Here is a 27,805-nt window from a genome sequence, read left to right on the forward strand (position 1 = left end):
TGACAGATACACAGTCCATGACTGTGGCCTGGGAGGAACTGAGACTTCCACTTTTCCTCTCCTTCTCTCACATCATCCTTTTCGTCTGTGTTGTGGTCCCTTTCTGTCTCCTGCTCTCTTCCTGTGTCTCTATCAATCTTTCTTTATTCTATCTCTCCTTCTCTCCTCTCTCTCACTCTCTCTTCCTCTCCCCCTGTGGTTTACTGATGGGGTCAGGGCCTGGCAGTAATGATAAATAAGAACATTGTTTTGTGTTTTTTTGTGAGAAGTAAAGGGAGAGAAACTCTTTTTCTGAATCTGAGATCTCAATGGAGCATTTCATTGGTCTTGGGTAATGCCTTGTTGACAATTTCTACGGTCTGTTGAAAAAACAGCCTTTTTGGCGTACCCCCTCATCCTCTGAAAGTCATTTTGGTTAGTCACTCACTTTGTAATGCTGTAGATGGGTTTCTCTGAAATGCAGACTTAACAACACCAAAGACTCAAGCTAAGGACTGACGCTAAAGAGTTAGCATAAGGCAAAGCTTTGGTAGAAAGTTCCAGTAGTCGTCGACCAGGCTCGTATTCATCAGGGCGTACAGTATCATAGCAGAATGGTTGGGCAATGTAAAACATAAACTAGAGTTTCTTATTGGATAAGTTCAGCTGGAAGACCGTTTTCTTCCATTTCATGTCTAGTGAACATGGCCTAGTCTTAGTAACTGTGTGGGGGGGATAACAGTCAAATGTTCCATAGAAACGTTATACTTTTTTCTACTTAAGTGGAGCTCACTGGGTAAGAAAGGCGTGAGTCCTCTTACAATGTCATATGGGTACTCCACTGGCAGTTTGACACAGAGCAACACGAGACTCCTCGTATAGCCCCCAAACAACCCCTGACCCCTCCATTCCTTTGGGAAACAGGAGGTCCTGCCGTCTGTGCCAGTAATAGGGCGCCCGTATGAACACAAAACTGCCCCACTCAGATCTGACTGAGGAGGAACTGTCATATGTATGAAAGAGCATATGGAAGATTCATAACAGAAGATATAAGGGTCTGGAAACAGACATTCTGACAAACACCATATTTGCATTTGCAGAAGTTGTCAGGGGTGCTTTTTGTTTCAAGGGGTTTTCTGCTGTAGTTTCAGTAACATAATTGAGAATTTCAATAAACATTTTTCTATGGCTGGCCATGCTTTCCACCTGGCTACCCCGGTCAACCGCCCGGCACCCCTCACTGCAACTTGCCCAAGCCTCCCCCATTTCTCCTTCACCCAAATCCAGATAGCTGATGTTCTGAAAGAGCTGCAAAATCTGGACCTCTACAAATCAGCAGGGCTAGACAATCTGGAGCCTCTCTTCCTAAAATTATCCGCCGAAATTGTTGCAACCCCTATTACTAGCTTGTTCAACCTCTCTTTCGTATCATCTGAGATCCCCCAAAGATTGGAAAGCTGCCGCGGTCATCCCCCTCTTCAAAGGGGGAGACACTCTAGACCCAAACTGCTACAGACCTATATATATCCTACCCTGCCTTTCTAAGGTCTTCGAAAGCCAAGTTAATAAACAGATCACCGACCATTTTGAATCCCACCGTACCTTCTCCGCTATGCAATCTGGTTTCCGAGCTGGTCATGGGTGCACCTCAGCCACGCTCAAGGTCCTAAACGATATCATAACCGCCATTGATAAGAGACAATACTGTGCAGCTGTATTCGACTCTGTCAATCACCACATTCTTATCGGCAGACTCAACAGCCTTGGTTTCTCAAATGACTGCCTCGCCTGGATCACCAACTACTTCTCAGACAGAGTTCAGTGTGTCAAATCGGAGGGCCTGTTGTCCGGACCTCTGGCAGTCTCTATGGGGGTGCCACAGGGTTCAATCCTCAGGCCGACTCTTTTCTCTGTATATATCAATGATGTCGCTCTTGCTGCTGGTGATTCTCTGATCCACCTCTATGCAGACGACACCATTCTGTATACTTCTGGACCTTCTTTGGACACTGTGTTAACCTCTCTAGGGTCGGTGGGATGATCGTCCCACCTACGTAACAGCCAGTGGAATCCTGTGGCGCGTTATTCAAATACCTTATGAACATATGACTATTTTACACCATTTTAAAGACAAGACTCTCGTTAATCTAACCACACTGTCCGATTTCAAAAAGGCTTTACAACGAAAGCAAAACATTAGATTATGTCAGCAGAGTACCCAGCCAGAAATGATCAGACACCCATTTTTCAAGTTAGCATATAATGTCACATAAACCCAAACCACAGCTAAATGCAGCACTAACCTTTGATGATCTTCATCAGATGACACACCTAGGACATTATCTTATACAATACATGCATGTTTTGTTCAATCAAGTTCATATTTATATCAAAAACCAGCTTTTTACATTAGCATGTGACGTTCAGAACTAGCATACCCGTTCACAAAAAACATAACAATTATTTTAAGAATTATAGATACAGAACTCCTCTATGCACTCGCTATGTCCGATTTTAAAATAGCTTTTCGGTGAAAGCACATTTTGCAATATTCTAAGAAGATAGCCCGGCATCACAGGGCTAGCTATTTAGACACCCACCAAGTTTAGCCCTCACCAAAGTCAGATTTACTATAAGAAAAATGTTATTACCTTTGCTGTTCTTCGTCAGAATGCACTCCCAGGACTTCTACTTCAATAACAAATGTTGGTTTGGTTCAAAATAATCCATAGTTATGTTCAAATATCCTCTGTTTTGTTCGTGCGTTCAAGACACTATCCGAAGTGTAAAGAAGGGTGACGCGCACGACGCGTTTCGTGACAAAAAATGTCTAAATATTCCATTACCGTACTTCGAAGCATGTCAACCGCTGTTTAAAATCATTTTTTATGCCATTTTTCTTGTAAAAAAGCGATAATATTCCGACCGGGAAAGCGTGTTTACGTTCAAAGAGAGAGAAAATAAAAACATGGGATCCCCTCGTGCACGAGCATCAGTCTGATGGTCCTCTGGTAGACCACTTACCAAAGGCGCTAATGTTTTTCAGCCTGGGGCTGGAATTACATCATTCAGCTTTTTCCCGGGTTCTGAGAGCCTATGGGAGCCGTAGGAAGTGTCACGTTACAGCAAAGATCCTCAGTTTTCAATAAAGAGAGTCAAGAAGAACAAGAACTTGTCAGACAGGCCACTTCCTGTAAGGAATCTTCTCAGGTTTTTGCCTGCCATATGAGTTCTGTTATACTCACAGACACCATTCAAACAGTTTTAGAAACTTTAGGGTGTTTTCTATCCAAAGCCAATAATTATATGCATATTCTAGTTACTGGGCAGGAGTAGTAACCAGATTAAATCGGGTACGTTTTTTATCCGGCCGTGCAAATACTGCCCCCTATCCCCAACAGGTTAACTAACATTCAGACGAGCTTCAATGCCATACAACTCTCCTTCCGTGGCCTCCAACTGCTCTTAAATGCAAGCAAAACTAAATGCATGCTCTTCAACCGATCGCTGCCCACACCTACCTACCTGTCCATCATCACTACTCAGGACGGTTCTGACTTAGAATATGTGGACAACTACAAATACCTAAGTGTCTGGTTAGACTGTAAACTCTTCTTCCAGACTCACATTAAGCATCTCCAATCCAAAATTAAATCTAGAATCGGCTTCCTATTTCGCAACAAAGCATCCTTCACTCATGCTGCCAAACATACCCTCGTAAAACTGACTATCCTACCGATCCTTGACTTCGGCGATGTCATTTACAAAATAGCCTCCAACACTCTACTCAGCAAATTGGATGCAGTCTATCACAGTGCCATCCGTTTTGTCACCAAAGCCCCATATACCCATATACCATATACCCATATACCATATACCCCATATACCCATATACCCACCACTGCGACCTGTCTGCTCTCGTTGGCTGGCCCTCGCTTCATATCCGTCGCCAAACCCACTGGCTTCAGGTCATCTATAAGTCGTTGCTAGGTAAAGCCCCGCCTTATCTCAGCTCACTGGTCACCATAGCAGCACCTACCCGCAGCACGCGCTCCAGCAGGTATATTTCACTGGTCACCCCCATAGCCAATTCTTCCTTCGGCCACCTTTCCTACCAGTTCTCTGCTGCCAATAACTGGAACGAACTGCAAAAATCACTGAAGCTGGAGACTCATATCTCCCTCACTAGCTTTAAGCACCAGGTATCAGAGCAGCTCACCTGTACATAGCCAAACTGTAAATAGCCCATCCATCTACCTCATCACCATATTGTTATTTATTTTATTTATTTTGCTCCTTTGCACCCCAGTACCACTACTTGCACACTCATCTTCTGCACATCTATCACCCCAGTGTTTAATTTGCCATACTGTAATAATTTCGCCACTATGGCCTATTTATTGCCTCACCCCCTTATCCTACCTCATTTGCACACACTGTATATAGACTTTCTCTATTGTATTATTGACTGTATGTTTGTTTATTCCATGTGTAACTCTGTGTTGTTGTTTGTGTCACACTGTTTTGCTTTATCTTGGCCAGGTCGCAGTTGTAAATGAGAACTTGTTCCCAACTGGCCTACCTGGTTAAATAAAGGTGAAAAAAATAAAAATAAAAAACATTTTTGGAGTTGCCACTGCCCTTGACTGGGTTCATGGAAAAACAAGGAAACATTTACCGTAAAAAGCTCCCCTCTCCTCCTTGTATGTAGGCTGCCCCAGTTGGCCATGACAATTGGAAATATTGAGGTTGCTATGAACGAGGGTGAGTAGATACTAGAGCACTGCTGCAGAAGTTATTGAAAAAAGCATTTAGAAAATAGAATTGAGCCTAATGCAGTTCATTTAAGATGTTTAGGTCAGCAGGGGAGATGTAATTTGACTCTAGTTGCTTTTCTAATTGCAGTCGCTATAGCTGCGCTCTTAGTTCAACCGCTCTCTGACTGAGATGTTTTTGAAGGTTTCAACAGTGTTTGCTGTTTCCCTCCAACACAAATTGCTTTCATCCCTGTCTCGTTACGTATTATTGAGTTTGCTTATTAGTAGTGCTTAGTGCTGGTAGGGAAGCGAGTGTCATGCGCTACCCTCGAACTGTTATTTTGACTGCTGTGTTCCATCTTTGAGATATACTATCATCGATTCCCCTACATACTACATCTGTATCTACAGGGCATTTGGTAAGTATTTAGACCCCTTGACTTTTCCACATTTTTTTGTTACAGCCTTATTCTAAAATTGATTAATTCTACAGTACCCCACAATGACAAAGCAGACCCTTTACTCAGTACTTTGTTGCAGCACCTTTGGCAACGTCTACAGCCTCGAGTCTTCTTGGGTATGACGTTACAAGCTTGGCACCTGTATTTGGGGAGTTTCTCCCATTCTTCTCTGCAGATCCTCTCATGCTCTGTCAGGTTGGAGGGGGAGCGTCACTGCACAGCTATTTTCAGGTCTCTCCAGAGATGATTGATCAAGTCCAGGCTCTGGCTGGGCCACTCAAGGACATACAGCGACTTGTCCCGAAGCCACTCCTGCGTTGTCTTGGCTGTGTGCTTAGGATCTGAGGTCCTGAGCGCTCTAGAGTAGATTTTCATCAAGAATCTCTCTGTACTTTGCTCTGTTCATCTTTCCCTCGATCCTGACTAGTCTCGCAGTTCCTGCTACTGAAAACATCCCCACAGCATGATGCTGTAACCACCATGCTTCACCGTAGGGATGGTGCCTGGTTTCCTCCATATGTGAAACTTGGCATTCGGTTCAAAGACTTCAATATTGGTTTCATCAGACCAGAGAATCTTGTTTCATGGTTTGAGAGTCTTCAGGTGCCTTTTGGCAAACTGCAAGCGGGCTGTAATGTTCCTTTTACTGAGGAGTGGCTTCTGTCTGGCCACTCTACCATAAAGGCCTAATTGGTGGAGTTGAAGATTCTCCCGTCTCCACAGAGGAACTCTGGAGCTCTGTCAGAGTGAGCATCAGGTTCTTGGTCACCACCCTGACCAAGACCCTTCTCCCCCGATTGCTCAGTTTGGCTGGGCGGCCAGCTCTAGAAAGGGTCTTGGTGGTTTCAAACTTCTTCCATTTAAGGATGTAGGCCACTGTGTTCATGGGGACCTTCATTGCTGCAGAAATTCTTTGGTACCCTTCCCCAGGTACCCTTCTGACAATTCATTTGACCGTATGGCTTGATTTTTGCTCTGACATACACTGTCAACTGTGGGACCTTATGTAGACAGGTGTGTGTCTTTCCAAATCATATCCAATCAATTTGGAGAACATCTCAAGGATGATCAATGGAAACAGGATGCACCTGAGCTCAATTTTGAGTCTCATAGCAAAGGTTCTGAATATTTATGTAAATCTGATTTTTCTGGGTTTTAGGTTTAATACATTTACAAAAATGTCTAAACCTGTTTTTTCTCTTTGCCATTATGGGGTATTGTGTGTAGATTGATGAGAATTTGTTTTATTTAATACATTTTAGAATAAGGCTGTAATGTAACAAAGTGGAAAAAGGTAAGGGTCTGAATACTTTCCAAATACACTGTATACCCCTACTGCCTGCCAGCTTCTCTTCTCCTCCTCTCCTCCTTTCATCTCCTGTCCTCTCGCTTTCTCTCCTCTCGGCTTCTTCTCAAAAGACCCTGATATTCCCACACCTGCAGACCAGTCTTTCTCCATGTCCCCTCGTTCTGTCAGATTCCACTGACTCGCCGCCTAATATAGCCTTAGTACAGCCTAATATAGCCTTAGTATAGCCTAATATAGCCTTAGTACAGCAGCCGCCAAAGCTGTAGTACATGCCATGCCTTCTGCTTCTTCATTCCAAACTTATTGAACATTCTCATCCCTACTCTCTCTTAAGTGTACTCTAAAAGCAAAAAAAAAGCATGTTGAGTTATAATTTCGAATTTGCTTTGGAAGTAAATTCATGAACATCATTTTCTGTAATATGTGGTTTGTGAAATTGTGGTTTGCTTTTCACAAACCACTAAAATGTCCCTGGACTTGAAGAAGTAATGTCAGCAGGAGCAATTTAATTTGTATAGCAGGCTGCTGAATGTATTTTCCAAAGAAATATTCCAGAGATCTTCATGTGCTCCACAGACATTCCTTTTTTGGCCAGGGTTCTAGTCTGTGGGTTGAGGAGGCAGAAGGAGTATCGCTTGCTATTAATTTTTGCGCAAGTTTCAGCTCTTTCAACATGTTGCCTAAACCTAGAGCTATGAGCTATAACCTCATGTGTTTTAGCCCTATCACTGCATGGATGTTATTAGAACTTACAATTACCAAAGTGAGAACACCAACTTTGAGTTGGGCTGCCATACTCCCAAGCTTACACCCACCTACTGTGAAGTACAATAGAGAAGGATAATGTGATTGAGTGTGAAGGAGAGGAAGTGGAAAGTGGGGTGAGGCAGAGAATGTATCTATAGATTCTTGGCGGGAGAGTTGTGGTGTGTTTTGCGGCCACATTTCTTTGGAGGAGGGAAATCCCTCTGCCTCTCTCCTCAGCATGTGTTTCCAGACAGAAGAAATCTGGTCTCCACATGAACCCCCTCTCACACACGCTCAGCCCAGATCTCCGCCCCCATATCCCATACACCCAAACAGTCAAAACAGCACCCCATCCACCCCAAATCCACTCACTCAAGACAGCCTCTGCCCCTTCTCATTGCAACAGACCGATGGGGATCTGTAGTTAGTTATATGCATGTGCATGTTTTCATCTAGGTCCAGTGTTCCCTTATTTTGTAAATCATTTCTTGTTTCCATTCCTCAGTGTCGTTCCATACAGTAAACTACTCACCCAATGATACCAGCCTATCTAAGACCCCTCTCATCCAATATCCACACATAGATTGAACCAGCCTCTTAACTAGAAATCAGTCAACCATAAAACATGCAGGGCAGATGAGTAAAATTCTCAAAAGTGCTAGTAAATCTTCTTGGCAGGTAGCCTAGTGGTTAGAGCGTTGGACTAGTAACCGAAAGGTTGCAAGATCGAATCCCTGAGCTGACGAGGTAAAAATCTGTCGTTCTGCCCCTGAACAAGGCAGTTAACCCACTGTTCCTAGGCCGTCATTGAAAATAAGAATTTGTTCGTAAATTACTTGCCTAGTTAAATAAAGGTAAAATGAATAAATAAATACCTCAACAGTAAACTTTTTAACATTTTGTTGTACACTGGTATTGGACAGAAACATAATTATTGTGCCTAGGGCCTGACAATAAGAATGCCAACAACGTCCCCTAGAGAAAAAGTCTCTGCGAAGTCATGACGTCCCTACATTGTTATGAAGTGTCCACATTGTCAGGAAGAACCCACATTGTCATAAACATTATTCTGTTGCTAAGAGGTTGGGCAGGAAATCCAGATGTGCTTCAACAGAGTGACTGTTGTGAGACGTTGGCATGGCAACCAGGAATGCGGTTCTTCAAGGAATCCGCTACATTCAGAAACCGGAGAGCCAGGCTCAGGGAGAACAGAATGAGGGAGTTGGTCTTTACTGACTTCATACTGTAGTCAAGGTGACGCTATAGGAGGAAGCAGGGCTCTCCAGAGGACGGTACGGTCTGCCCAACGCATCATCGGGGGCAAACTACCTGCCCTCCAGGACACCTATAGCACCCGATGTCACAGGAAGGCCAAAAAGATCATCAGGGACAACAACCACCCGAGCCACTGCCTGTATCACCCAGAAGGCGAGGTCAGTACAGGTGCATCAAAGCTGGGACCGAGAGCGAAGCTGTTTTTCAGTCTCAAGGCCATCAGACTGTTAAATAGCCATCACTAGCACATAGAGGCTGCTGCCTACATACATAGACTTGAAATCACTGCCACTTTAATAAATGGAACACTAGGCACTTTAATGTTTACATAGCTTGCATTACTCATCTCATATGTATATACTGTATTCTATACTATTCTACTGTATCTTAGTCTATGCCGCTCTGACATTGCCTGTCCATATATTTATATATTCCTAATTCCATTCCTTTACTTAGATTTATGTGTATTGGGTATATGTTGTGACTTGAATTTGTAAGTCGCTCTGGATAAGAGCGTCTGCTAAATGACTTAAATGTAAATGTAATGTAAATGTGACATTGTTAGATATTACTTGTTAGATATTACTGTACTGTCAGAGCTTGAAACGCAAGCATTTTGCTACACACACAATAACATCTGCTAAACACGTGTATGTGACCAATTAAATTGTATTTTATTTAGAGGGAGCGGGAGAGAGAGATACTTGGCTGCCAGCCAGAAGGATAGCTGTGAATTCCAAAGCATTTATGTCTACGGTTTTCCAGCAACTATGTAGTGTGTGCAGTCTTGGGAGAAGAGGATGTACTCAAAAGACAATCCCAGATTCCAACATGTGTATAGGGAAATTCCTATATTTAGTTCAGTAACAGTCGTTCGGATAACACACCATTTAAATGTATGCTGGGTAGTTATGGAAACATTTGAATTTGCTCAAAACGTAAAGCACAAGTATTCATAGGATAAATGTATTGTTACACTGACAGTAGTCTGTAGTGTACATATACAGTCAAGTGGTCACTGAGTAGTGTAGGTACATCGTTTTTGAAGTAGCTTCTATACTAATCAACATCTAGGAGAAAGTTAGGTGAGGTGAGTCACCAAAACCAATTAACACTTCCACACCTATCACCTGGCAACCACTAGTGAGGACTAGTGATTTGAGTATGAATGTCACAGCAACCTTTCGAAACACATTTCATGATGAAAACACAACTTTTTTTGTAGTTTACCATTACTAACTGTGGATGCACAGCATACACACAATGTTTTGGTTTTTTCTAAATCTATGGTCATTCGTTGACTGTGGCATTAACCCTGATCAGCCCTAGAAGGGTCATCACAGTATCTACTACTGCGGATGTGGGTTGTTTTCTGTAACGTGGATGTGTGTTTGTGTTCATGCAAGTGTGTGGGGGTGGGGGGTTTGTGTGAACATGATGGTTCATACACTTTTTTTTACGTGTAGACTTTGACCCCTCGCTACACGTACATACTGTACATAAAACTTCTTCTCCTGAACCACACCCTGGCCCTGCTTTATACAAGACAGGATGGTTTCCATAGGCTTTCCCATTTAGTTCCTTACCATAGACTTCCCTAGCCCATTTCCCCTTCCCTTTCAATATCCCCCACTGGAAAAAATGGAAAAGCTCCATCCGTCTACTCCAGTCCAGTATTGACCCGTTGCTATCAGAGTAACTCTGTTTGAGTGTGATGGTCGCTATGGAGCGTGGTGTTATTAGTCAGTAAACTGCACTCTGGGACCAGCCGATAGGGAGAACAGGCCTGTTTTTTTGGTGGGGGCTGGTGAGTGTTGTAATGAGTGTTGAATGCAGTGTTGTTTACGGGGCTGTGTGTGTGTGCCTACCAGACTGGGTGTGCAACCCAACTTTACAGTAAAAGCCTGTTACCATTTTGATTCTTAGAATCATGACTAGTCGAGATGACACAGAACTCCTGCTGTTGCTATGTTCTTCACAGCTAGAGGCCACTATACTAGGCAACCCACACTCTTATCAGTAGACTAATCATTAGCTTTGTACACAAAAGCATCAAACACCTAACACCCCATCTTGTGTTTGGCATGCTTGAGTGTGTGAAGTGTGTGTACATGTGCGTGATACAGGGAGTCAGGGTCTGAGTGGTGTTTATGCCTTCCTGTTATATTTAGGCCCTGTGAGGAATGTGCCTGCTCCCTGGCCCCATGTTTACATTACACATACTGCGCTGCATTGAGGACTGGCCATCACAAACGCTGTTTACCTTCACCTTTGACCATGCACTAAGATGAGACACACAAAACTTTGGCGTGGGGGGGTATTTGTCAAATGAAATCAAAATGTAATGGTCGCCTGCACAGTTTTGAAGATGTTATCTCTCCAACAATGCAGCAATATCTAGCAATACAATAACAACACACACATAATCCAAAAGTAAAACAAAAAAAAGAAAGAACAAGAAATGAAGACATATCAGAATCTGACTGTTTACCTTTTCCAGCCAGCCTTCCTCATCAGGTTCCTAACCTGCCTGACATCCCCTTAAGGAAGTTAACCCCCAAGCACGCTAGTGTAACACAGTTGAAGTCGGACGTTTACATACACTTAGGTTGGAGTCATTAAAATGTGTTTTTCAACCACTCCACAAATTTCTTGTTAACAAACTATAGTTTTGGCAAGTCGGTTAAGACATCTACTGTGTACATGACACAAGTCATTTTTCCAACAATTGTTTACAGACAGATTATTTCCCTTTTATAATTCACTTGGTGCGAAAAGTACAAATCAATCCCAGAACAGCAGCAAAGGACCTTGTGAAGATGCTGGAGGAAACGGGTACAAAAGTATCTATATCCAAAGTAAAACGAGTCCTATATCGACATAACCTGAAAGGCCGCTCGGCAAGGAAGAAGCCACTGCTCCAAAACCACCATAAAAAAGCCAGACTACGGTTTGCAACTGCACATGGGGACGAAGATTGTACTTTTTAGAGAAATGGCCTCTGGTCTGATGAAACAAAAAATATAACTGTTTGGCCATAATGACCATCGTTATGTTTGGAGGGAAAAGGGGGAGGCTTGCAAGCCAAAGACACCATCCCAACCGTGAAGCACAGGGGTGGTAGCATCATGTTGTGGGGGTGCTTTGATGCAGGAGGGACTGGTGCACTTCACAAAATAGATGGCATCATGAGGATGGAAAATTATGTTTTTATTTACTTTTTTGCTCTTTTGCGCACCAGTATTTCTACTTGCACATCATCATCTGAACCTCTATCACTCCAGTGTTAACTTGCAAATTGTAATTACTTCCCTACTATGGCCTGTTTATTACCTTACCTCCTTACGACATTTGCACACACTGTATATATACAGTGAGGGGAAAAAAGTATTTGATCCCCTGCTGATTTTGTACGTTTGCCCACTGTCAAAGAAATGATCAGTCTATAATTTTAATGGTAGGTTTATTTCAACAGTGAGAGACAGAATAACAACAAAAATATCCAGAAAAACACATGTCAAAAATGTTATAAATTGATTTGCATTTTAATGAGGGAAATAAGTATTTGACCCCCTCTCAATCAGAAAGATTTCTGGCTCCCAGGTGTCTTTTATACAGGTAACGAGCTGAGATTAGGAGCACACTATTAAAGGGAGTGCTCCTAATCTCAGTTTGTTACCTGTATAAAAGACACCTGTCCACAGAAGCAATCAATCAATCAGAGTCCAAACTCTCCACCATGGCCAAGACCAAAGAGCTCTCCAAGGATGTCAGGGACAAGATTGTAGACCTACACAAGGCTGGAATGGGCTATATGACCATCGCCAAACAGCTTAGTGAGAAGGTGACAACAGTTGGTGCGATTATTCACAAATGGAAGAAACACAAAAGAACTGTCAATCTCCCTCGGCCTGTGGCTCCATGCAAGATCTCACCACGTGGAGTTGCAATGATCATGAGAACGGTGAGGAATCAGCCCAGAACTACACGGGAGGATCTTGTCAATGATCTCAAGGCAGCTGGGACCATAGTCATCAAGAAAACAATTGGTAACACACTACGCCGTGAAGGACTGAAATCCTGCAGCGCCCGCAAGGTCCCCCTGCTCAAGAAAGCACATATACATGCCCGTCTGAAGTTTGCCAATGAACATCTGAATGATTCAGAGGACAACTGGGTGAAGTGTTGTGGTCAGATGAGACCAAAATGGAGCTCTTTGGCATCAACTCAACTCGCCGTGTTTGGAGGAGGAGGAATGCTGCCTATGACCCCAAGAACACCATCCCCACCGTCAAACATGGAGATGGAAACATTATGCTTTGGGGGTGTTTTTCTGCTAAGGGGACAGGACAACTTCACCGCATCAAAGGGACGATGGACGGGGCCATGTACCGTCAAATCTTGGGTGAGAACCTCCTTCCCTCAGCCAGGGCATTGAAAATGGGTCGTGGATGGGTATTCCAGCATGACAATGACCCAAAACACACGGCCAAGGCAACAAAGGAGTGGCTCAAGAAGAAGCACGTTAAGGTCCTGGAGTGGCCTAGCCAGTCTCCAGACCTTAATCCCATAGAAAATCTGTGGAGGGAGCTGAAGGTTTGAGTTGCCAAACGTCAGCCTCGAAACCATAATGCCTTGGAGAAGATCTGCAAATGAGGAGTGGGACAAAATCCCTCCTGAGATGTGTGCAAACCTGGTGGCCAACTACAAGAAACGTCTGACCTCTGTGATTGCCAACAAGGGTTTTGCCACCAAGTACTAAGTCATGTTTTGCAGAGGGGTCAAATACTTATTTCCCTCATTAAAATGCAAATCAATTTATAACATTTTTAACATTTGTTTTTCTGGATTTTTTTGTTGTTATTCTGTCTCTCACTGTTCAAATAAACCTACCATTAAAATTATAGACTGATCATTTCTTTGTCAGTGAGCAAACGTATAAAATAAGCAGGGGATCCAATACTTTTTTCCCTCACTGTATATTTTTAATTTATTTTTAATTTCACCTTTATTTAACCAGGTAGGCCAGTTGAGAACAAGTTCTCATTTACAACTGCGACCTGGCCAAGATAAAGCAAAGCAGTGCGACACAAACAACAACACAGTTACACATTTAATAAACAAACATACAGTCAATAACACAATACAAAAAGTCTATATACAGTGTGTGCAAATGGCGTGCAGAGGTAAGGCAATAAATAGGCCATAGTAGCGAAGTAATTACAATTTAACAAATTAACACTGGAGTGATAGATGTGCAGATGATGATGTGGAAGTAGAAATACAGGTGTATTATATATACTTTTTCTATTGTGTTATTGACTGAATGTTTGTTTATTCCATGTGTAACTCTGTTGTTTGTGTCGCACTACTTTGCTTTATCTTGGCCAGGTCGCAGTTATAAATGAGAACTTGTTCTCAACTGGCCTACCTGGTTAAATAAAGGTGAAATAAAATTAAATTAAAAGGGGTTTTGTATATTTTTACTATTTTCTACATTGTAGAATAATAGTGAAGACATTAAACTATGAAATAACACATATGGAATCATATAGTTACCAAAAGTAGGTTGATGTTGATGTTGATTTGTCTGTTACTTGAACTCTGAAGCATTGATTTGGGCTGCAATTTCTGAGGTTGGTAACTCTAATGAACTTATCCTCTATAGTATAGGTAACTCTGGGTCTTCCTATCCTGTGGTGGTCCTCATGAGAGCCCGTTTCATCATAGCGCTTGATGGTTTTTGTGACTGCACTTGAAGAAACTTGAAAAGTTCTTGAAATGTTCCGGATTGACTGACCTTGATGTCTTAAAGTAATGATAGCCTATCGTTTCTCTTTGCTTATTTGAGCTGTTCTTGCCAAAATATGGACTTGGTATTTGACCAAATAGTGCTAACTACTGTATACCCACCGTACCTTGTCACAACACAACTGATTGTCTGAAATGCATTAAGAAGGAAAGAAATTCCACAAATTAACTTTTAACAAGGTACACCTGTTAATTTAAATGCATTCCAGGTGACTACCTCATGAAACTGGTTGAAAGAATGCCAAGAGTGTACAAAGCTGTCATCAAGGCAAAGGGTGGCTACTTTGAAGAATCTCAAATATAAAATATATTTTGATTTGTTTAACACTTTTTTTGGTTACTACATTATTCCATATGTATGATTTCATAGTTTTGATTTCTTCACTATTATTCTACAATGTAGAAAATAAAAAGAAAGAAAAACCCTTGAATTAGTTGGTGTGTCAACTTTTGACTGGTACTGTATGTATAGCAGTAGTTATATAGGATGAGCCATGACTAGAATACATTATATACATATAAAGTGGGTAAATCGCTATGTTAACATTATTAAAGTGACCAGTGTTCAATGACTCTATGTACAGTTGAAGTCGGAAGTTTACGTACACCTTAGCCAAATACATTTAAACTTAGTTTTTCACAATTCCTGACATTTAATCCTAGTAAAAATGCCCTTTTTTAGGTCAGTTAGGATCACCTCTTTATTTTAAGAATGTGAAATGTCAGAATAATAGTCGAGAGAATGATTGATTTATTTCAGCGTTTATTTCTTTCATCACATTCCCAGTGGGTCAGAAGTTTACATACACGCAATTAGTATTTGGTAGCATTGCCTTTAAATTGTTTCACTTGGGTCAAAACGTTTCGGGTAGCGTGTGCGAGCAAGGAGGCCTACAAACCTGACTCAGTTATACCAGCTCTGTCAGGAGGAATGGGCCAAAATTCACCCAACTTATTGTGGGAAGGTTGTTTCCACAAGCTTGTGGAAACAAGCTTGTTTTCACAAGCTTCCCACAATAAGTTGGGTGAATTTTGGCCCATTCCTCCTGTCATTACGTTCCCCTCTGGGTTTTCTATGCACCATCCCCCGACCTCTATACTTCTGACACAAGGCTGTGTGAAGGCGGTCGTAAATTCCAAAGGGAATGTCCTGCCTAACAGGCCACAGTTTTGAGACAGAGTGGGTTTCGTATAGAGAACAAAGGATTCTTCCACCTCACAGGATTGGAGAACCGAACGACATTTATGTTCTGGAGAAGGTATAAAAGATCGGTGAAGAATCCAGCTACGAACTGGTCCGTTTGGTACAATTTTGTGAAACTCATTAGAGACAATATGGCCATATTACCATACTAAGGTTTATATACTAGCCTTAGCGATGAGACTTACATCAAATGGTTGTATAAAATGTATGAATAAGGATAAAGCTATTTGGAATATGTTGAGATGCTATGTATATATGTTAATGTGAGAGAATTGTATGTCTGTTCAAAGCTTAACTAAGTCATCGGCACGCCCCCAGGGACACAGACAGGACAAGGTGTCATGTGACAGCCTTTTCTACGTTCAGTATATAAGCCCCACCCAGAATTACTTTCTTCAGACCAGGCCTCCACTCCATTACGAGTTGGCCAATAGGTTTGACCATGCATCCCTCTACTGAACTTTAACCATACCACGTGGTTAAACTTTTAGACTATCAATACCGACAGAATAATAACAAGTCTTTTGATATTAATTACTAGCCTGCAGCTAGAAATTCGGTATCATTGAACGCGAAGACCGACGAAACATCCATTCTATAACGACATTAATGAATGTCGCTTTGAAATATCTATTCTAACCGAGAGAGAGGGAGAGAGAGAGAGGGAACTCTCCAACAGGACGAACCTTCCAACAAAGATCACGACGACACACTGAGCGTAAATATATATATATATATATATATATATATATATATATATATATATATATATTGATTGCAATTGTTTCCGAATGAGTGAGCGTTCATGTGCAAAGGATTAGCATATCAATTGTTAATATTTATCAACTCTGTAGGGTCTTCTCAGCTGACCCCCCACTACTCTTTTGTTTAACAAGCCGCCATGCCGGTTTAGCCCACTAGGGCACATTCCGCTACCATTGCTTTGTAACGATACCTACTGTTTTGTATGCTTTCTGTGAATTACTTAGTTTAGTAAATAAATGATTTAAGACAATTGATGTATGGATGACTTAGTGAAGACTGGGTTCGTGCAGATAACAACAATTTACGACGTTTGGAATGAGACTGGACACGAGGTAATAACACATCATTAAAACAAGAAGATACTAGATCAGATCTTATAATATATAATGTTATAATATCTGACAGTTATATTAGGAAAATTATAACTGTGTAATATTTTCCTTGGTGCCCCGACCTCCTAGTTAATTACAGTTACACGATTAATCAGTTAATCGCGTAATGATAATTACAGAGAGTTATTTGATAAACATGTCTTCAAGTTAATGATGCCCAAAGACACGACACTCCTGACAGAGCTGGTGTAACTGAGTCAGGTTTGTAGGCCTCCTTGCTCGCACACGCTTTTTCAGTTCTGCCCACAGGTTTTCTATAGGATTGAGGTCAGGGCTTTGTGATGGCCACTCCAATACCTTGACTTTGTCCTTAAGCCACTTTCCCACACCTTTGGAAGTATGCTTGGGGTCATTGTCCATTTGGAAGACCCATTTGCGACCAAGCTTTATCTTCCTGACTGATGTCTTGAGATGTTGCTTCAATATATTCATATCATTTTCCATCCTCATGATGCCATCTATTTTGTGAAGCACACCAGTCCCTCCTGCAGCAAAGCACCCCCATAACATGATGCTGCTACCCATGTGCTTCACGGTTGAGATGGTGTTCTTCGGCTTGCAAGCCTCCCCCTTTTTCCTCCAAACATAACGATGGTCATTATGGCCAAACAGTTCGATTTTTGTTTCATCAGACCAGAGGAAATTTCTCCAAAAAGTACGATCTTTGTCCCCATGTGCAGCTGCAAACCGTAGTCTGGCTTTTTTGGGGCGGTTTTGGAGCAGTGGCGTCTTCCGTGCCGAGCGGCCTTGCAGATTATATCGATATAGGACTAGTTTTACTGTGGATATAGATACTTTTGTATCTCTTTCCTCCAGCATCTTCACCAGGTCCTTTGTTGTTGTTCAAGGATTGATTTGCACTTTTCGCACCAAAGTACGTTCATCTCCAGGAGACAGAACGCGTCTCCTTCCTGAGCGGTGAGACTGCTGCGTGGTCCCATGGTGTTTATGCTTGCATACTATTGTTTCTACAGATGAACGTGGTATCTTCAGGCGTTTGGAAATTGCTCCCAAGGATGAACCAGACTTGTGGAGGTCTACAATTTTTTTTCTGAGGTCTTGGCTGATTTCTTTTGATTTTCCCATGATGTCAAGCAAAGAGGCACTGAGTTTGAAGGTAGGCCTTGAAATACATCCACAGGTACACCTCCAATTGACTCCAATTGACTATATTAGCCTATCAGAAGCTTCTAAAGCCATGCTATAATTTTCTGGAATTTTCCAAGCTATTTAAAGGTACAGTGAACCTCATGTATGTAAACTTCTGACCCACTGGAATTGTGATACAGTGAATTATAAGTGAAATAATCTGTCTGTAAACAATTGTTGGAAAAATGACTTGTGTCATGCACAAAGTAGATGTCCTAACCGACTTGCCAAAATTATAGTTTGTTAACAAGAAATTTGTGGAGTGGTTGAAAAACGAGTTTTAATGACTCCAACCTAAGTGTATGTAAACTTCCGACATCAACTGTACATAGGCCAGCAGTCTCTAAGGTGCAGGGTTGAGTAACCGGGTCATAGCCAGCTAGTAACAGTGTCTAAAGTTCAGGGCAGGGTTCTGGGTGGAGGCTGTCTAGTGATGACTGATTAACAATCTGATGGCTTGGAGATAGAAGCTGTTTATCAGTCTCTCGATCCCTGTTCTGTCTCCACCTTCTAGGTGTGTGTGTACTGTCTTCATTTCATCACCTACAGAACAGGCTGCTCAGGCTACCAAGATTCACTCTGGAGGCCTTTTTTTTGTCCTGAGGTTTCATGTCATCATCTGTAACCAGGGAAACAGGTTTGGTTTGAGGTGCGTTAACCTCTCGGGGCTCAGAGAGAGGTCAATGCTCTACAGATGGACTGACTGTTCCATTCCCACCTGGCTGACATTTTGGTTTTTCTGCTGCCTTATCTTTTTCTGCCATCTTGGCCATGACTCTACAAATCTTAGTAGGATGAAGTTGCATCTAAATGCTCATCAACACCCAAGTCAATTATCTGTTATTCCTAGAAATTGAGTATCTAGGCCACTTTTGTTTAGATCCTCCGCCATTGTCGCTCTGCCAGTGCTGTGTGCCACCTTGGGTCTTCCTTAACAATATCGGCCATCTTTGATCTATCTTTCCCTTATCTGCCATTCTTCACTGTGGTTAAGGAAACACACGCAAACACAAGCTGTTTTTACCCAATCTCCTTTACCCCCAACCAGTTCAATATACACAAAACGAGAGAAAATACTTTGAAACTAGGGTTCTACAGCTGATTTTAGCTTTCCATTTCAAAACGTTTTGCTACGTTGTACCCTACTGAACATGACACAGCAGCACATAGTGTAAGAGCAAGGCTAACCTCACCGTGCCCACTTTCCCATCCATGCTGTCACAGACTGGGTCTCCTGCCAGCAGTCTCATCCCCCTGGCCCTCCACTAATTGTCTCTATCTGTGGCACTGTTAATAGGCAGCTAGCCACCCAGCAGCTAGCCGCCCAGCCTGACCCTGGCTTAGCAGGGGATAGCCTGCTAATGCTGAATCATTCTAATGGTCCAGGACTGTCTTATCTGTCTATCTGATACAGGGGAGAGAGGATTACAGTAGCTTCAACCCCAGCCAGGGCTCACTGTCGGGCACGGTTTTGGGGTTCATCCCCTTTTATGGTTTGATTTAATTTGGTTAACTGACAGGACCCAGCCAGGACCTAGTCTATGGTCTCTGGTCCTAATCATACCCCACAAAAAGAGCCATGTGCCTGAGCTTGAGCCAAGTGATGTCCCCCTGTCTCTCTCAGTGGCGATTTGAGGCTACCATTTCCTGATTATGGCCTGACTGCTTCGCTGGGTCATAGTAGGGAATAAAGGTTTTGTAGTGTAGAGCTTGTGTAAGGGGTTATTAAGTGAGTGCCTCCTCACCCACTTCTATCAATGATTACAGTCAGTCATTAGTATACAGTCATTATATACATGGCTCTGATTACCCCCTCCCTTCCCAAGGACAGGGAGGAAACTACAATCAGTGTCTATACTGAAGATACCTCTCACTAATGACACTCCTCAAACATCATAAAGGAAGCCATGGCCATACAAGCAGACATAAACACACATAGTAGGATCTCCAATGAGTCTGCTAAGTCTATTGTCCCAGGGTCATCAGGAATCATTATGTATGCAGGCTTTTTATTTCAACCAATAATCCATGGTCAAATTCTACTATTTGAAGTATCACAGATAAGTAACCAAAATGGAGTCTGAATATCAAACAGTATTTCTGAAATAGGTGATTCAAAAATGTTTGTTCCAATTAACCAAGCAGTTATTCTTAATACATACAGTTAGTACGTGTCTGTCTTGATGTTCAGCTGAAGTGAGAACCAGCCTACACAGTGAGTGCCAAGGATCAACGTTGAGAGACCATACAGCACTCATACAAGACGTCACAGAGAGAGCTACAAGGTGATAGATGATCATGTAAACAGAATCCTGGCCATGAGGTCTCTTATCAGAGCATTTTATAAGGCTTTTATTTGACAGTTCCTGTTTTGAGTGTCCCAGAGGAGATGTGTGACCTGGAGGAACGATAAGACAGGTTGAAGTTTAGTGTGAGTGTGTATGTATGAGAGACCGGGGTGTTTACCTGGAACTTCTCTCTCCCTGGGGAAAGAGTCACACACACCTTATTGGCTAAGAGCAGCATGGGATTAGGGCCTCTATATATACACACACATACACACAGCCTGCAGCAGGACATAGGACATAATGCTGTGTCTCACGTCAGTGCTGGCCTACTGGTAGTCTGGCTAAAAAGGTTTTATTATTCAGACATGCTTGGACCTGAGTTGCTACATGTAAGCGTCGCTTTCTGTCTTTTTATTCCTCTTTAGGGGGTAGCCACTAGCCAGTGTGTGTGCTGACCTTTAGACTAGACCTCAGTGTGTGTGCTGCTGTTTATCCCATGACCATTTGTCAGTTTAGGGACGGCACCTCGTCTGTTGACTCCAGCCTCACCCCTGGGGCCACACACACACACCACATACATACATACACACACTGAAAGCAATTCCATTGGGTCCTGCCTAATTGTTAAGCTCAGTCGCACAACTGAGCCATTGAGGATGTTTGAGTGTCCTAACAAGAGACTTTGTGCTTTACATCGCTACATCGGTGTGCCAGTAACTGCTAGGTAACATGGTCTACAGCCTCCCAGAATTAAAGCTGCGTTTCAAATGGCACCCTATTCCCTATGTAGTTTGCTACTTTTGTGCGCACACACTATATTGGGAATAGGGTGCCATTTGGGAGACAGACTGAGTAATTCAGTGGTTTGAATTGAGAGTAGTGACAGGAGTGTGGAGAAAGGTTCGGGTTAGTAACAGTGTGGACAGGGTCAGGTCATTGGACTGCTAGGGCATTGTTGTTCTCAATGGGATATTTTGGGGAAAACATAAATCTGCCCTCCAGTCTGCTACAGTAACTAAAATGGATGTGAGATTTACTGATCTAACTCTGACACACAACACAATACAGACTTTGTAAAGGCAGCTGCAGTCTAATGAAAGATTATTCAAAATATTTCCCTGAAGTTATTGTATAACAGAGCAGTATGTACACGTTCTATAGTGGCTCTATTGTAGACTGGCATTGGGTGCCACCTATTGGTTCTAGAACGCTACTACATCACCCCGTTACCAAAGACTATCTGATATGCTGTAACCTCAGACTTTCATTTCATAACCATGACCTTGCAGATGTTTGATAAGCATGATGACCTTCCTCAATGTAATTAAATAAAGAGTAGTCAGTGTTTGACATTCAAAGGCATGTATCTGACAAGCAAATAAAGGAAAAACAAACAAAGGCTTGTTATGATAATCTAACTGCATGAAATTTTCTTGGAAATAATACAATGTTTATGATAAATACATAAAAAGTCTGTAGTGCTTTGAGTCAGATGGTCACAGGATGTGGTGCGTTTTGCACCGTGGTTAATATGGTGGACATGACCTAAGTCATGAGATCCCAGTCATCCCACCACTACCTCATGGGATGTGGTGCGTTTTGCACCGTGGTTAATATGGTGGACATGACCTAAGTCATGAGATCCCAGTCATCCCACCACTACCTCATGAGATGATGGTTAACCATGTGACTTCTGGGTAGATGAGTAGGTTGTTTGTTTGTTATGTTAGGACTCGTGAGTTGACTCAGACCTGGGCTCGAAAGCTAGGGACTTAGGACTTAAGTCAAACTCTAGGTTTAGGAATTTGACTAAATCACTGCCACTCGGTGTCTAACTTTCCTCTCATTCTCCCTCTCGCTCTCTCTCGTCCTCCTAGGTGATCAGCTGTTTCGGCATCACCGTCCTGACCGGTCGCTACGTGGGCTTTGCTGTGGTGGCCCTCCTGGTTGAGATCAACTCTGTGTTCCTCCACCTGCGGCAGATCTTACGCATGGCCAACCTAGCAGAGGGCGACCTCTACCGCATCAACAGCATGGTCAACCTAGGTACTGTCACGTTCATAAGGTTTCAATGATGAAAGGATCTTTTTTATGAACAGCTAGCTTGTGCTAGACATTTATTATCTATAACTTCACATCATGAGGTGTTGCCATTAAGTGGTTTGGTTACATGACCTTTCAACTGTCATAAAGCACTGTAGTAAGTAGATTATACAAATGTTAGCCCCATAGAATTACATATAGAAATACATGTGTCATTTAATAGGATCTCTGTTCTGTGTCATTTAATAGGATCTCTGTTCTTAGTGCTGATAATAACGAACAACATATTATTCCAGGTACCTATGTGGTGTTCCGGATCAACACCCTGGCCTGGATGACCCGCTGGCTGGTCCTGAACCGGGACAACATCCCCCTGTTCAGCTACACAGCGGGGAGTGTAGGGCTAGCCATTATGACCGCCATGAATATAGTGCTCTTCTACCGCCTGCTGAGGTCTGACTTCCTCAAGAGTAGTACACCCACGCCCACGGATTGTAAAGAGAGTAGAGGGCAAGGAGAGGGAAAGAAGGAGACGTAGGAAGGGAGGGAGGGAGAAGAGATAATGGCAGAGATTGTATAATGGCAGAGATGGATGAGATGTCCTTGAGTATTCGAGAGGGTGAGCAGGATGTATGAACACACGAGGTACAGGCGTTTACAATTCACACACACAAGGTCCATTGAATGATAGCCAAAAAGAAGTGACACATCTATGAAATAATGTGTGTGTATATATGTGTACTGTGTGTGTGTGCAGGATAATGTGCTCTACTGTACCTTAGAAAGTTTGGGTTCTCACCCAATCGGTCGTGTATATATATATATATTCATATTCAAAGGTTTGGACACACCTACTCATTCAAGGGTTTTTCTTTAGTTTTACTATTTTCAACATTGTAGAATAATAGTGAAGACATCAGAACTATGATATGACGTATGGAATCATGTAGTAAAGAAAAAAAGTGTAAAACAAATCAAAACATATTTTAGATTTTAGATTCTTTAAAGTAGCCACCCTTTGCCTTGATGATAGCTTTGCACACTCTTGGCATTCTCTCAACCAGCTTCAGGAGGAATGCTTTTCCAACAGTCTTGAAGGAGTTCCCACATGCTGAGCACTTGTTGGCTGCTTTTCCTCTGCGGTCCAACTCATCCCAAACCATCTCAATTGGGTTGAGGGTCGGGTGATTGTGGAGGCCAGGTCATCTGATGCAGTACTCCATCACTCTCCTTGGTCAAATAGCCCTTACACAGCCTGGAGGTGTGTTGGGTCATTGTCCTGTTGAAAAACAAATGATAGTCCCACTAAGTGCAAACGAGATGGGATGGCGTATCGCTGCAGAATGCTGTGGTAGCCATGCTGGTTCAGTGTGCCTTGAATTCTAAATAAATCATGACAGTGTCACCAGCAAAGCACCATCACACCACTTGCTCCATGCTTCACGGTGGGAACCAAACATGCGGAGATCATCCGTTCACCTACTCTGCTTCTCATAAAGCCACGGCAGTTGGAACCAAAAACCTCAAATTTGGACTCATCAGACCAAAGGACAGATGTCCACCGCTCTAATGTCCATTGCTCGTGTTTCTTGGCCCAAGCAAGTCTCTTCTTCTTATTGGTGTCCTTTAGTAGCGGTTTCTTTGCAGCAATTTGACCATGAAGGCCTGATTCGCGTAGTCTCCTCTGAACAGTTGATGTTGAGATGTGTGTTACTTGAACTCTGAAGCATTGATTTGGGCTGCAATTTCTGAGGCTGGTAACTCTAATGAACTTATTCTCTGCAGCAGAGGTAACTCTGGGTTTTCCTTTCCTGTGGCGATCCTCATGAAAGCCAGTTTCATCATAGCGCTTGATTGTTTTTGCGACTGCACTTGAAGAAACTTGAAAAGTTCTTGAAATGATCCGCATTGACTGACCTTCATGTCTTAAAGTAATAATGGACTGTCGTTTCTCTTTCCTTATTTGAGGTGTTCTTGCCATAATATTGACCGGGTATTTGACCAAATAGGGCTATCTTCTGTATACCACCCCTACCTTGTCACGACACAACTGATTGTCTGAAACGCATTAAGAAGGAAAGAAATTCCACAAATTAACTTTTTAACAAGGCACACCTGTGAATGCATTCCAGGTGACTACCTCATGAAGCTGGTTGAGAAAATGCCAAGAGTGTGCAAAGCTGTCATCAAGGCAAAGGGTGGCTACTTTGAAGAATCTCAAATATAAAATATATTTGATTTGTTTAAATGTATTGAAAAAAATTATAATTTCCCTCATCAATCTACACACAGTACCCCTTTAATGACAAAGCAAAAACAGGTTTTTAGATTTTTTTTGACAATGCATTTAAAAAAATGAAAGACCTTATTTTACATAAGACCCTTTACTGTGAGACTTGAAATTGAACTCAGGTGCATCCTGTTTCCATTGATCATCCTTGAAATGTTTCTAAAAACTGATTGGAGTCCACCTGTGGTAAATTCAATTGATTGGACATGATTTGGAATGGCACACCTGTCTATATAAGGTCCCAAATTTGACAGTGCATGTCAGAGCAAAAACCAAGCCATGAGGTCGACGGAATTGTCACTCTGACAGTGCCAAATTTCCTTTGTGGAGATGGAAGAACCTTCCAGAAGGACAACCATCTCTGCAGCACTCCACCAATCAGGCCTTTATGGTAGAGTGACCAGACGGAAGCCACTCCTCAGAAAAAGGCACATGACAGCCCGCTTGGAGTTTGCCAAAGGGCCCCTAAAGGACTCTGATTCTGATTCTCAAGATTCTCTAGTCTGATGAAACCAAGATTGAACTCTTTGGACTGAATGCCAAGCGTCACGTCTGGAGGAAACCTGACACCATCCCTACGGTGAAACATGGTGGTGGCAGTATCATGGTGTGGGGATCGAGGGAAAGATGAATGGAGGAAAGTACAGAGATCATTGATAAAAACCTGCTCCGGAGCGCTCAGTACCTCAGACTGGGGTTCACCTTCCAACAGGACAACGACCCTATGCACAAAGCTAAGACAACCAAGGAGTGGTTTTGGGACAAGTCAATGAAAGTCCTTGAGTGGCCCAGTCAGAGCCCGGACTTAAAACCGATCGAACATCTCTGGAGAGACCTGAAAAAAGATGTGCAGCGACGCATCGAACCTGACAGAGCTTGAGAGGATCTGCAGAGAAAAATGGGAGAAACTCCACAAATACAGGTGTGCCAAGCTTGTAGCATTATACCCAAGAAGACTCAAGGCTGTAATTGCTGCCAAAGGTTTTTAAACAAAGTATTGAGTCAAGGGTCTGAATACTTATGTAAATGTGATATTTCTATTATTTAATTTTTTTATACATTTGCAAAAATGTATAAATCTGTTTTTGCTTTGTCATTGTGGGGTATTGTGTGTAAATTGATGAGGGAAAAAAATATTTAATCAATTTTAAAGTCTTACCCTTTAACGTAACAAAATGTGGGAAAAGTGAAGCAGTCAGAATACTTTCAGAATGCACGTGTGTGTGAAATGTCTTACAGGTTGAGGTGCAAATCTCGTAACACTGAGAAAGAAAAAATATATAAATACTATAGGGAATCATTGAATCCAACACCTGTGTCTTCTTGAACATGTTGTAATCATGTTGAGTAAAACTAGCACTAGAGTCAAAGACGTTTATTGGCCAAGCCTTATGTAAACTAAACACCTGCTACCTCGGAAGACTGTAGCAACTACATCTGTTCCTAACATGAGCATTGCTATCTATTTTGTAAGGGTTCCCATGAGGCGGCGCACAATTGGCCCAGCGTCGTCTGGGTTAGGGGAGTGTTTGGCCGGCTGGGATTTTCCTTGTCCCATCTCGCTCTAGCGACTCCTTGTGGCAGCCGGGCGCATGCAAGCTGACTTCGGTCGCCAGCTGTAACACATTGGTGCAGCTGGCTTCTGGGTTAAGTGATCAGTGGGTCAAGAAGCAGTGCAGCTTGGCTGGGTTGTGTTTCGGAGGATGCATGGCTCTCAACCTTCGCCTCTGCCGAATCCGTTCAGGAGTTACAGCGATGGGAGAAGACTGTAACTAGCAATTGGATATCACAAATTTGGGGAGGAAAAGGAGTAAAAAGCACCAAAAATAAAACTAACAAAAACAACAACAAAAAAGGGGCGTGTTGGTATTTCTCAAAACTGTTTCACATACTCGTAGACCGGGTTGTTAACCAAACAACAAGGTTGACTTCAGATCGAGGTCGAGTTGGATTTTGTGGAAATTTAAACTAAAACAACATTGCCCTAAGAAACAGCAGCTATGTTTGCTTTCTCTCCCTCACACACACACACACACGCACACACAGGCACACGCACACACGCCCACACACACACACACACACAGGCACACAAACACACAGGCAACGGCTGCTATGTTAGTCCATTTGGAGCTTGCTCATTAAGTCGAGTGTACCTCAATACTAGGTCCACACAGTCACCATGACAACGGAGAGAGCCAGCTCTTCCCATACACACCAGCTAATGACATCACTTATGACATACAGGCCGTTAGACTGGTATCTGGTGACTGACATGGTTGGTGGTCATTGAAGTGTCATTACAGAGTTGGCCTGAAGGAGGCAGAACAGTCCTTAGAGGAAGGATATGGGACAGGTGAACTGATCCTGGATCTGTGCCTAAAAGTGCAACTTCTACCTAGAGCTGGGATGGGCAACTCCAGTCATCGGGAGCCTGATTGGTGCCACACTTTTTTCCCCAGCTAACATGCCTGACTCCAGTAATCAACTAATTATGATCTTCAGTTCAGAATGCCATTTGTTTAATCAACTGTGTTTAGTAGGGATGGGGAAAAAGTGTGACACCACTCTGGCCCCCGAAGCCTGGAGTTGCCCATCCCTGCTCTAGGTAGAAGTTTCCCATTTAGGCACAGATCCAATATCAGCTACCTGTCCCATATCCTAGATCTGTACATAAAAGGGCAACCTCTACTTAGTATCCATCATAACATTACAGACCATCGGTAATATTGCGCTGAAGTTTTTCTAACAAGATGTATTTCTATGTTTTGTTCCAGTTTTTATTTAATTTCATTTTTTTGTATATTTGTCATTTATTTTTCCTCAAAAAAAGTTGTGGATTTAATTATCAAGGATGAATAAAATTATAAATATGGTTAATGAACACAGTTTGAATAATATTGTATATCCCTTTAGAATAATTGTTGGTTATATTGGAGATATATGGATTGATAGTGGTATCTACAGTATGTGGTGTGTAAGCTGTTGGGCATTGTGGTGTTTCTATAACCAGTGAGGGGTTCTTTCTGTTTCCCTGAGTCTAGAACATCCATGAGGGTCTTTTGAAAAGAGAGCTTATTCTTATTTGCCTGTTGATTATTTTGCTCTCTGACCAAACACATCCACTATTTCAGGGGTGGGCAGTCTTACCCAGCAAGGGCTGGTTCCAGCCAAGCAGTAATTCTACTTGACCAATTCTTCATGGAATACTATGATTAGAATAGCAAAATTAGATGACCCTACCAATGGCAACACACTGCTATACTGTACCACTATCAACAATGAAAAGACACTAATGATGTTTGATATGAAGCTCATTAGCAAAGAATAATTAAAAA

At 42.4% G+C, this 27,805-nt stretch overlaps 1 protein-coding gene across 1 annotated transcript in view; it reads left to right on the forward strand.

Moving 5' to 3' along the window:
* tlcd2 (TLC domain containing 2) overlaps positions 1 to 27,351 on the forward strand; it is a 46,000-nt gene extending 18,649 nt beyond the window's left edge. Inside the window, exons 4-5 of the mRNA XM_014162720.3 lie at positions 22,015 to 22,183; positions 22,477 to 27,351. Of these exons, the coding sequence (XP_014018195.1) occupies positions 22,015 to 22,183; positions 22,477 to 22,718 (411 nt within the window). The 3' untranslated portion in view covers positions 22,719 to 27,351. The remainder of the gene's footprint in view (positions 1 to 22,014; positions 22,184 to 22,476) is intronic.
* Positions 27,352 to 27,805: the final 454 nt, after the last annotated feature.

The sequence above is a fragment of the Salmo salar genome, chromosome 20 (assembly GCF_965601325.2).
Source record: "Salmo salar chromosome 20, fSalSal1, whole genome shotgun sequence".
NCBI lineage: Eukaryota > Metazoa > Chordata > Actinopteri > Salmoniformes > Salmonidae > Salmo > Salmo salar.